This window comes from Camellia sinensis, chromosome 3 (assembly GCF_055761805.1).
Source record: "Camellia sinensis isolate YWXY chromosome 3, ASM5576180v1, whole genome shotgun sequence".
In the NCBI taxonomy this organism is placed as follows: Eukaryota; Viridiplantae; Streptophyta; class Magnoliopsida; order Ericales; family Theaceae; genus Camellia; species Camellia sinensis.
In genome coordinates, this window is record NC_138963.1 from 164,873,651 (window position 1) to 164,886,092 (window position 12,442).

Sequence of the window (12,442 nt, forward strand, 5' to 3'; positions counted from 1 at the left end):
TTTATCGATGTTGTTTTTGTAGATTAACACATTTTCTTAATGGGAGATTAGGTCTCGTTTGGGAGCAGACAATTTTAATAATTTTTTAATTTTTTGCAGATAATTTTAATAATTTTTTAATTTTTTGGCTAAAATATGAGGTAAAAAAATAATATGTTTGAGATTTTTTTAATTTTTTATGAAAAGATGTAAAAAAATAGAGAAAAAAATATTTGACTTTTTGATATATGTTATTGACTTTTTAATTTTTTTTTAGTGACATTTTGACTTTTAAGCTAAATTATTGAATTTCCAAACAAGAAAGACAAATAAACCAACGTCTAATGTATAAAATGAATGGTTGAGTTTCATTTATGTTAACATTTTAATATAAGATAATTTGAGGGGTCTAGAGGACCCATTATATGTCTCGTTTTAATTATTTGAACCATTCATTTTGTAAAATTTTTAATGTATATCATTTATAAAAAAAATTATACCGATCTGATAATTGTAACATTTTCATTTTATTGTGTTTCTTTCTAAAAAAATGGATTGTCTGCTTTTAAAAATATATTTGCCGTTAATTTTTCGAAGACAAATGCATTAAAATGAAAATGTTATAATTATCAGATCAAACTAATTTTTTTAATGAATGATATTTATTAAAGGTCCTACAAAATGAATAGTTCGTATTACCGAAACAAGATATATAAGCGGGCCCACAGACCTCTCAAGTAGCCCAACCCTAAAATGAAATATTAATGTTATTAGGAAAATGTTTGGTAACTCAAATTTTTGTGGCTCAAATGGCTCAAATCTGTCAAAACGACGTCGTTTTACACTCAAAATCTGTCAAAACGACGTCGTTTTGACAGATTTGAGCCATTTGAGCCACAAAAATTTGAGCTACCTAGCATTGTCGATGTTATTATTCTATTTTTAAAATTAAATTATTTTAATGGACATTTTGTTTTATAATGGATGGTTTGATGTCAAACATATTATATTTTACAAAAGTTATATAATTATTTGTTTTGTATAACATTAACCATTATTATATCACCTGATTAAGACTTGCTCAATTTGTATTTTTTTTTTTTTTTTGGGAAATACTATAGTGTACACTCTTTAAAAGGTGTTCACCGTATATACCTTATAATTAAAAACAAATAATATAATTTTAATTTTTTGAGTTATAACTAAAAAAAATGTCATAACTAAGCAAAACATAAGGCATAATTAAAGAATTCATGAGTCATAATTAAAATAATGTCATAACTAAAGAAGAAAATTAATCATAACTAAAGAAATAGATCATATGGTACACTCTTTTTAAAGGGATGTATATTAAAATTTTTCCTTTTGTAAGCATAGTTTAAAAATAAAAAAATGTTTGGGAGCTCTAATTGAGCCCCTCCAATCCACCCCTAATGCAATGGAATGGATCATTTGAAGGGAGATCCATAGTCTTCATCCCTCCTCTCTCTATCTCTCTCTATTCTCTCTCCCTTCTATCTCATCAGCACTCTGTTTTGATGGAGGAGTTTGGTGAGAAAATAAAAAATAAAAATAAATGGTGAGAATAGGAAACTTTTTCGCTTGTTTGAATGGTTAAGTAGGTGAAAAATTGTGAGAAATGATGAGTGGTGGTTAGAAAAGGATTCTCACCAAATCCATGTTCTGTTTCTCACCACAAGAGGTGAGATTTGGTGAGAAATGAATTGAATTTAGGCCCTGTTTGGGAATAGCTTTGTTAGCTAAAATAGCCAATAAAGATAAAAAAAAACTAAAATAGTTAATATGACAAAATATCACATTCTACACATCAATCAATCATGTTTTCTCTCACAACCATCTATTCAATTACAAAAAAAGTTCACAAATCATCCTGAACATAACTTTTTTTCATCTTATAAAATAGCCAAAAAATCAACTAAAATAGCTATGAAAGTTTTTTAAAATATCAAAATTATCGTTATGAAAAAACATATAACTTATTAATATGAAAGGTTATTTTGGTAAAATGAAATACAACACTTTTCATTCTTTTCTCTTATTTATTGTATCCAAACAAAATAGATAATAAATTACATTCTCTTTTTTTTTTTTTTTCATTCATCCAAATATAATTGTGAGAAATCATAATTTTTTTTTTCTCACATCACTTCATGATCCAAATAAAATGTAGATATCAAAATGAAAGTAATGTATTGAAAAATATAGCACCGCTCTTAAAAATCCAAGTTGACTTGATGTATCTGTATCAATCGAACTCAAATTAATAAAAAAATAAAATACTAAACTAATTAAAAATTCATTTGAATATCAAATGTTTATTTTATGATTCAGTCATCATTGAGCAAGTGACTTTTTTAGTCAAAAAGTTACTCAAAAAGTCAAAAAGTCAACAATCTATACAAAAAAGTTAAAGATTCATTTTTCTCTCTACTTTTTACACATCTTTTCGTAAAAATTCAAAAAGTCATTCCAAACATACTAATTTTTTTTACATCATATTTTAACAAAAAAATCAAAAACTTACTTAAAAAAGCCTGTTTCCAAACAACCATCTTGTCCAGCCAGGGGAAAAACTCACCCATATCTAGCTGACCATTGAAGTTCGGAGTCTTGAAATTCTGAAGTCTTCAATCAATTTTTATAAATTATCAAAAGAGGAAACAAATTGATCTAATTCATGGGAGATTGAATGTTGTTGCATTCAACTCTACAAATTTCATACAACTAAGGTTAGTTTAGGAAGTAGTTTTTTTAGTAATTTTTTTGACTAAAAATTAAAATTTTTACAAATAATTTTTTTATTTTTTAAGAAAAAACAAGCAAAAAGTAGGGGGGGAAAAATGAAGAAATATGTAAGCTTTTTTTATATGATTTTTTTGGCTTTTAAAGCTTTTTAATGATTTTTTTAAAAAAAACTTTTTTGCTAAAATCTATTTTTACCAAACACAGTTTAAATAACTGGGAAAAAAATGTTCAACAATAATAAAAAGGAGAAGGATCCTATTCAGTCCAGATTTTTTTATTGAAGGGCGTTATTTGAACTTGTGGGCTCGCCACGGACCTCGTTTTGATGATTTGAACCGTTCAGTTTGTCGGGTACTCTGTGTATTTCAACCACACAAAAACTTAGGTATATCCGATAATTGTAACTTGTTCAATTTATTATATTTGTCACTAAAATAATGTATGATTTATTTTTAAAAATATAAATTTTTTTGGTTAAAAATGCAATAAATTAAATAAGTTATAATTATCGGATTGACCTAATTTTTTGTATGGATGAAAAACTATCAGACAAAATGAACAATTTAAATTATTAAAACGGGGTCTATGGTGGACCTCATGGGCCTAAACAGCTCCCTCCATCCTCTTTCTAATAAAAAGGCCTCTCCGCCTCAAAATTTTTTTTTTTTTTTTGGCATATGATTAGATATTAGGGATTAGTGTGTTAGATTAATCGCAATTGTTCCATCAACTCAAACCATGAACATCTAACATTCTCATTGTCTCAAAAGACAATAACATGGATCACTCGGTCAACTGCCCTATCCCTCTCTCCCTCCTTCACTAAAAAAAAAAAAAATTATTATTATTAAATCTTTAATTCTAAATAATCCATGAAAAATTTTATCATACATACCTCATAATATATACATCTTTAATTATGTCATACGCACTCCTCAAAAAATGTATACTATTCCATCTTGGGATTTGGGTGGTTGATATGTTAATTCTAGGCCTTATAATAATGGATTGCATAAAGGAACATGTTTGGGACCCCTTTTGGGGATGACTCCTACACCCTTAAAATGATCCTATCCCTTCATATATGTGTAGAGTCTATATTATAAGTAGTTCAGATTTGTGAAGATTTTATGAAATAGAAGTCTCAATCATTACTCATTGCGTAAATTATAAATTGAGTTTGAATACATATCATCACGTCACACCTACTTAGATGGTGAGTTTTGACTTTTTGGCAGGATTAAGACTAATTAATCAAGTTTTCAAATTCACTCAATCTCTCAATTCACATCCTGAGATTTTAGTTATTGAGCATTTCTTCCAAGTTAATAATTGCTCAAATGTTTATCATGACATCATTATATGGCTCGTCTTCATCGTTATTTGCTACTAAAAAAAATTATAATCATAGATTTTTTTTTTTTTTGCTTACAATTTTCTGTCAGTATGATATTCTAAGGATTTTCTTAATTGTTCTTTAAAATGTATATTTTTTCTTTTTTGTGATATTTCACTGCAACTTATCAATACTTTAAAGTTATATTATCATAAATTTAGATAAAAAAAAATTTAAAAAAAAAAAAAGAAAAAGAAAAGGTAAGAAAGATAGGAGGTGAAATATAAATAAAATTTAAGTCCCATTTGAAAATTAATTATTTTAATTGACTTTTTCACTTTTTAATAAAGGGTGTATTGAAAGTAGAGAAAATGATGTGACAATTTATAATGATTTTTTTAACCCTTTTTGACTATAAACCCAACTTTCCAAACGATTTATATTTCACTCACTTTCTTTCTTTTATTTTTAAATTTTTGCCTAAATTCGTGATCCAAATACGATATAAAAGAAACGTGTAATAGGAACCATATTACCTCCGTTTGGGAAGTGGATTGACTTTTTGGCTTTTTTGGCTATTTTAGCCTGAGCTAAAAAGTTTGGTTTGGGGAGGGCTTTTTGATTTTTTGACTTTTTTGACTTTTTTTGTAAGAGAAGATTGTAATGATTATGGGTTGGATTGGATGTGATGTTTTGTTTGTTGTGGCTAACATAGTCTATTTTGTCTTTTATGGCTAAAATAGCCCCAAATCTCCTTGCCAAACGGATATATAAATGCAAAATTCATGCCATGTTCTAGTGTGAAAATCTTAATTAAAATGAGAGAGAACAAAATCTATAATACAAAATAAAAAAAATTGTTGGCTGATAGATAGTTTACAGCTTGAATCCTACCCACTGAGAATTAAAAGCAACGCAAAGGCAAACGCACGTTATATAACAAATTAATAAATTTTGGTAGTTTGAATTTTTATTGCTCGAATGACTCAAATATTTCAAAACAAAAATGACGTCGTTTTGGAAGCAAAACGACTTCGTTTTAATACATTTGAGCCATTCAGGCTACACAAATTCAAGCTACTAAACATTTTTCATAACCAATATAAATTATAACTATTTTTAGTCAAATTTCTTTTGTTAAAATTAGCTTTAGGTTATGTTTAGATAATAAAAACGAGAGGGTCCATTTTAAGTCTATGTTTCGAGATTGTTTATTTTATAAACTCTTGTTAAAAAGATTATTCATATAAAAAAATTATATTGATCGAATATCAATAATTATATGAACAAATTACTTTTATCTTAAAAAATATGGATACTTTGTTCTTAAAATCATACTTGATGTCATTTTGTTCTCAAATCCTATGAATGACTATGCCCAGTGAAATTAATTTCAATTCTTCTTTTCCTTGTTTGGATGATGCATCAAAAAATTAAATGTAATTCTTACTTAGTTTCTCAAGACAAAATGAGAGCAAGTTAGCATAGTAGCAGGGAATCTTATAATATTTTTTCACTTTTTTCCATTTTTCCAAACTCTTAAATTGTCAAAAAAGTATACGCCATTTTATCAATAATACAAGCAAGGTAGCTGAAACAACCAAAAGGGACACCATACCCATTTCGAGTGGGTAGCAAACTTAGAAGCACAATATTAGAGAAAAAAAATACTTTTATAAGCTCAGTCTCATCCTATAATAATTATCAACAATGCTGTGTAGTTTGAATTTGAGTTTTGTCCGAATGACTCGAATTTCATTTTATTGGTTGTTTGATCGGTCATCAGGCCGATCGTTCAACGAAAAGGCTGACAGCCGCGGCCGACAAGATAACAACCAGTGGCAAAGCCAATAAATTAAATCAGAAATGACATTTATTAATTACAACATTAAAAATTTTTACAAAAATATTTTACATAAATTTTTACGATTGCCTTCAAAAAAGATAAATATATAAATATATTATTTGTAACTAATATATTATGAACAATATAAAAAATAAAAAAAAAAGTCATAGATAAAAGTTTTAAAATAAATTATATAATGATAAAGTAATTTTTTATACAAAATTTTAATAAAAATTCAATATAATAGTAATACCACATCATCATTGACATATGATATGACCAACCAATTATAAAGAAACATATAGAGGATGAACCCCACATATTAAATATAACTAACAATTCAATAAATTTCATATCTTCATTGAAATTAAGTATATTTTCATGTCAATAATAATACCATTGTATTGAAATTTTCATAGGTAATAATATGACTTATCGTAATATCTTTATTTTCAATAAAAAAAAAACTATTATTATTCTCATAATTTTAAAAATGTTATTGACATATCACTCAGAATAATATTTTACAATTTTTTTATTTAAAATATTTTCTTATGTTAAAAAAAAAAAATTATTCCAAAACTGGGGGCACATGACCCCCTAGACCCTTTGCGCCTCCACCATTGGTAACAACCACGATAGACAAGTGTTTCACCCGATTATCATGGTGGTTGTCTAGCCTATCGATATTCGGGCCATTCAGAACAGCTCAATTCAAAGTACCAAAGATTATTGAATAATTATTTCCACCACACATCAGAGAAAATGATACAGCAGTTTAGGGATTTGAAAAACTTAGAGAATGCTAAATAAACATAATTTTTAAATAGAAAATTCATTTAGAATGATATGAGAGTAAAAATTTTGAAATAAGGAACTACCATGGTGAGTATTTTGGCATAAAAAGGATCAAATTAAGTGTTCTGCTATGGTACATTTAGGTGAATTGATTTTGAATCAGTACATTAAATTCAGCTGAATTTAACCCCTCTGAACTAATTCCATTTATTCAAATTCAGTGACTCAACCAAAGTGAGTTAGTCTCTTCAATTTTTGGTTCAAAATCATGAATCCAATGAATTGTATGGAAGTCATGCACTGTATGTTCAACTTTCAAGTACTTTTTTCTTCTGCTTCTTCTTCTTCTTCTTGTTTTTCCTTTTTGCATTATTGCTGAAATTTTTTAGCACAAGGGAACTCAATAAAGTGTAAAACAATTTCATTCATTTATAGAAGGACGCGTTGTGTTTGGCAATCTTCGGCCTCTGACAAACGAACTGAAGAGATGTAAAGATCTTGATGGTTGCGCATAGGGTACCATATGAGCTGCACCCCTTACTGTCACAAAAGTTAATAAATTTCCATACTCGGTCACCCAACCTCCCACCTATTATTCAGAACAAAAAACAAAAATGAATGAGCTGAGATTGAAGAAATAAAAGTGGTTTTTGAAAATGAATAGAAACAAGATTGCTGCCTCAAGTACCTACCTGCCCTTTGTGAAACCAAGCTCCGTATGGGACAGTGATGTTGAAATGCAAATCATGAGCTAGTTCACGAACAAGTGTACGTGAGCCAAGTAATGGTACGACAGAATCTTGATCACCACTGCAATCAAGTGAAATTTGAATCATCATGTTGTTGATTAATAATGCTAAATACAAGGGGGTAATGTTTATTTTTTATTTATAATGTAGAAATAATAGTACCTGAAAACCCAAACCGGAATGTGATTTTGGATTATCCTTTTAAGCAACGGAAGGATGTTGATGTTACCATCAGTATTGTTGTAATTCAAGACATTGACAAATAAAATAAAGGAGATCAATCAGTAAAAGAAAGGGCATATCCATTTTTAGCCAAATAGTAAAATTGGACGATCACATAGCTCCAGTAATAAAAATTGAAAAGTTCATATTTATCTAGAAAATTAGAAGAAAAAACCACTTGGCTTACAATTTTATGTCCGGCCAATAATAGTGACTGTGAGACTTGAGAAGAAGAAAAAAAATTTGACCCCTACTAGAGTAAATAATTTTTGGGTGATTTCATATTCAGATTCAGAACTTTATTTAAGGGGCTCTTTTTGTCAAATATAAGTGTATATATGTCATTAAGGCTATAAAGATTTTGGGTCTTTCCAAATTGGGGGCTTTGGGGGATTGTCTAACTCATCAAAGGCTTTGGGCTTGGGAGGCTCTTCAGTTCGTCAAATAAGTTTTCTGTGTTCTCTGAAAAATGAAAACAGAAAATGGAAAACAAAGACACAACTAAACGAAAAAAAATCTTTGTTACAAAGAATTACTTACGTACTGCACATAGACCAGCTATATGGCAAGTTAGTCCTATTTGCATGAAGAGCCTTCTGAACCTCAGGAAGGTTGAAGTAGAAGCGCCTTTCGTAGACCATGCACACATCAACCCCAACACTAATCTTAGTAGCCTGCAATCAATCATAAATTTTCATCATGAGGATTAATTTGATAAAGATAGGATAAAACAAAATGGTGAATATAAAAAAATAATAATACGTAAAAACATTACGATTTTGCGCAATCGCAGCTCTTGTTCTACTATGGATGGGTAACAAACATCGAGGATCACATCATAGTTGTTTATGTAACCCCCAACAATGCTGTTTGCTTCGGTTATGGCATTGTTACATGAAAGCGTGACATTGTGTGGAGGAGCAAAGGTATAATCTTCAAAATCGCATTCGTTCATGATGGTAAGGCCGACTTCATCAGATATCATTCCATGTGACCAAAAGAATTCATAGATTGCTGGAGCATCACGGTCAAGTCTGAGAAGTGGATTCCCAATCTAATCAAAATAATGTGAAACATAAAATTAAAAAAATGTAAGCACTGAGCAAACACTAGATATTGGGGAAAATCATAAAAACATAGAACAATGACTGTTTTTCAAGTGTTCTTACAGCGACTCCTTTGATGTTGAACTTAAAACCACTGGAATGCGCATTATGGTCCAGAAGAGCTATAGTTAACTGTGGTATGTAATGCCCTACATGTAGACACATTCACAGTATGAACACAGATAATACTGAAGAGGAAAAATGTAGGAAAAAGTAAACAGAGGAACTATGAGTTGACTACAATTGGCTCGATTTATTTTTGTTTACTTTTCTAAGTGCTTGATGGAATCTACCCTATTTGGTGTCGTTTCGCTTTTTGGAAATAAAAACCATGAATAGTTCATAAACACCCATTGTTTTCTTATCTTTTTCATTTTTGCACGAAAACAATTTAAAAAAAAAATTCAGAACACAATTTTCAAAGTGTTTCCTAATGGACACCATTTCCACATGTGTTGCATTGATGATATTTCAGTTGTTGAGAATATCAATCTCCAGGATTTACAAATTTTACATATGTCAAACATCAAAGCAGCCTAAATGAGTCACTGTGTATATTCTATTTTATTACCTGCATAGCTTTCTCCTGTAAGAAACAAATCTCTGGATTTGAATTCTGGAAACTTCTCATACCATTTCAGCATGAAAATAAGCATATCCCTGGCTGCCAAAAACAAGAGGTTGAGCTTCAATCACATAGCATACAGCTTTATGCTATATCACATGCTCAAAATTTTGCATATTAATTAGGCATTTCATTTCAACAGTCTATATAACCTAAGAAACTTACAATTAAAGCACGAGAAAATCTCATGCTTTAGAAATGTGAAACAACTGAATGTGAGAGATGGGCGTGAAAGACTGGTTTGTGGGATTTGGTACAATATGTTAGCACAAATGTTAATGTTAGTAACACCATTGGGTGATTTCCCAGGAAGGATATAAACTGAAATGTGGAAAACTCTCCCAAAAATTACTTGTAAAAACAAAACTTTAGCCCTCGAGGATCAAAATCATCATCATAAATGTACTCAAAAAACTTGTAAAAGTTATTTCAGGTAAATTTTTGTTTGTTTGTTAATTTTCTGTGCTTTAAGAATACAAATTTATGGATTTTTGGAAGTAAGTAGCATTTGTATTCATGGTTAGAATCATTTTTCTAAACTCTCTTTTTCTATAGCTTTTGTTAAGCAAATAATGGTTGCTGTTAAAATTTCCTTATCATGATTGAAAAACCTATGAGTTATTCTTGGTAGTTGAAGTTAGATAATTTTCTAAAATGAATAGATATGAAATTACAAATTTTCAATGAGGGTTACCGAGTACCAACCATTAGATAGGCTATTATAGGAAATAAATTGTTGTCATAGACCTCTTTCTTTGACCTTTTCATTGTAGACATTCAAAGTGTCACATTTTCTATGAAATAAAGATATCATTTATTCAGAAAATTCACTTTTAATGATATCCTTGCAATTTATCTTAATAAACATGATCCGATGAATTTCACTTCCTCAACCATCGATTGCCTTCTTTAGTATAAAATCCTGGTTCCGCCACTGACTAAAAAGAAAGTCAATTTAAGATTTGGGATTATCTATTACCTGTTCTGGCATCACCAGTGACATAATCTGAAGTTGTATTGGAGTATGACCATCCTACTCCAGCCGGAGACTCTATAAATAGGAGATTTGATGCTGCAAAAGATTATAAAAAAAATGGACCTTATTCAATAATTTGAAATAACCATAATCAGTGGAGGGCATAACCAAGTCCAAACAACATTAATTCTATTGTATTAATTAATTATACCTTTATTCCATGACATGGAATTTCTTCGGAGGCCTCTTCCATCACCCCTTGGAAAGAAAGGTCCCAACTCTGTAAAGGCACCCCCACCCATGGAGGAGCAACCTGGTCCTGAAAAACAACAGTACATACACACACACAAAATCCTTAAATTTGGAACTGTTTTATTAATAATATCCTCCATTTTCAACATGACAAAACTGCATAAGATTGTTTTGGACCTTTCATTTCCGTTGACATTGGATTTTGATAAAATGCTGTTCAAAGGATGACGTTATTATAGCTTAAAAAAGAAAAGGAAAAACTTACCACCATCCATTCATTTTTTCATGATTATTACTGCAGTATCCAAATAAAAATTGAAAATAATCTTAAATTATATATAAATGAAGGTCACTTGAAGAGGAGAGAGAAGGGGGTAGGGTGCAGTGAAGATAACAACAATTTGGCTAGTACTATAGTCATCACAGGAGTCTAAAAAAGCAACAGTTCAATAATTCTTGAGAAAATCGGCAAAAGAAGAGTAACTGAATATTCAAGATAGAAAGCAAAAGGAGAGGATCAATGCAAAGGCAAGACCCATAAGTTAACCACAATAACAGGAGCTAAAACTAGACAAAACAGTCCCCCTATAAATTGAAGTCAGAAGAACCCACTTGGGGAACATGAAAATTACATTGATTGGGCTAAAGCAGGAAGAAATTAAAGTGGAAAGAAAAACCAACCTCCATTGAGCCAGAGAGTGAGGGACTTAAGCTTATGATGATCATGATGAGGATGGTAAGAGTGAGAGTGAGAGTGAGAGTGAGAGTCCTCCTCTGCTTCAACAAAGTAGTAAAACAAACTCCTTCCAGCCTTGACATCCACATCAACATACCCTGCATACTGCCTGAACCCAACCTTCGGTTGTCCAGGCAAACCCACCACCAGATCCTCCTTTGGGTACCCATTCACACCCACCACCACCAACAACCCACAAAACCACCACCACAGCCCACCCATCTCTCAGCCTCCAAAAAACAATAATAATTAAGATTTTCTCAATGAAAAGCCAGGGCTTTATCCACTCCTCTTAACATTTTCATTCTACATAAATAAATAAATCAAATACTAGGAAAAAGTGATGACTGGCAAAGAATTTTCTGTGTAGTATTGAATCCTGTTGAGAAGATGGCACGTGAATTATGGAGCAGCTTTTATGACGCAAAAGGGTATGCCCCTTCCTCCCTCAAGATCTCAACTTAGAAGGATTTGCTGGATTTATAAATACGCAGCTCGTATATAACTACCATATATCCATACGTACAGCTTTTATATTTCTATATATAAGAGAGAGAGAGAGAGAGAGAGACGTTATGAAGTTGCAGGTTTCTGCTGGGGTAGTAATGTATGCCGTCCTTTCGGCCAAGTTTGTTTGAATTGTTTGTGAGGGAGAAGTTATTCGTTGGGAGCAAGGATTCTAGAGTGATTTTTTCTTAAATTTTCTTAAAGTGTTACATTGTGTAGTTGAGATTTACTGGCAAGTCACATCAATTTTTCTGATGTGACTTGCCAGTAAATCTCAACTACACAATATAGCACTCTAAGAAATTTTAGGAAAATTTCACTCTAGAGGATCCTTGGTGATTCGTTGGTCCTCATTGGTTCGAGGTGTCACTTATGATTTTGTGGTAGATAAGTCGGATAATATAAAGAAGTATGAAGGCTCGTGATTAATTTAAAGTATGATTACATGGTACCCAGAATTAACTAATAATTTTTTTTGTGAGAGGGATCAATGTACTTTTTCTTAATATATTATTTACTATTGGGTCTCAAGTGTCCATAGGTC

At 30.5% G+C, this 12,442-nt stretch overlaps 1 protein-coding gene across 1 annotated transcript; it reads right to left on the reverse strand.

Annotated features, from left to right (window-relative positions):
• Positions 1 to 6,897: 6,897 nt before the first annotated feature.
• On the reverse strand, positions 6,898 to 12,045 carry LOC114292499 (serine carboxypeptidase-like 42). Its single transcript, XM_028236486.2, has 10 exons — positions 11,337 to 12,045; positions 10,615 to 10,722; positions 10,407 to 10,499; positions 9,374 to 9,466; positions 8,866 to 8,951; positions 8,472 to 8,750; positions 8,237 to 8,370; positions 7,637 to 7,729; positions 7,418 to 7,535; positions 6,898 to 7,314 (listed from the first exon to the last, which is right to left on the reverse strand). The coding sequence occupies exons 1-10, from the start codon at positions 11,611 to 11,613 to the stop codon at positions 7,147 to 7,149; spliced, it is 1,449 nt and encodes a 482-aa protein (XP_028092287.2). The 5' UTR covers positions 11,614 to 12,045; the 3' UTR covers positions 6,898 to 7,146.
• Positions 12,046 to 12,442: the final 397 nt, after the last annotated feature.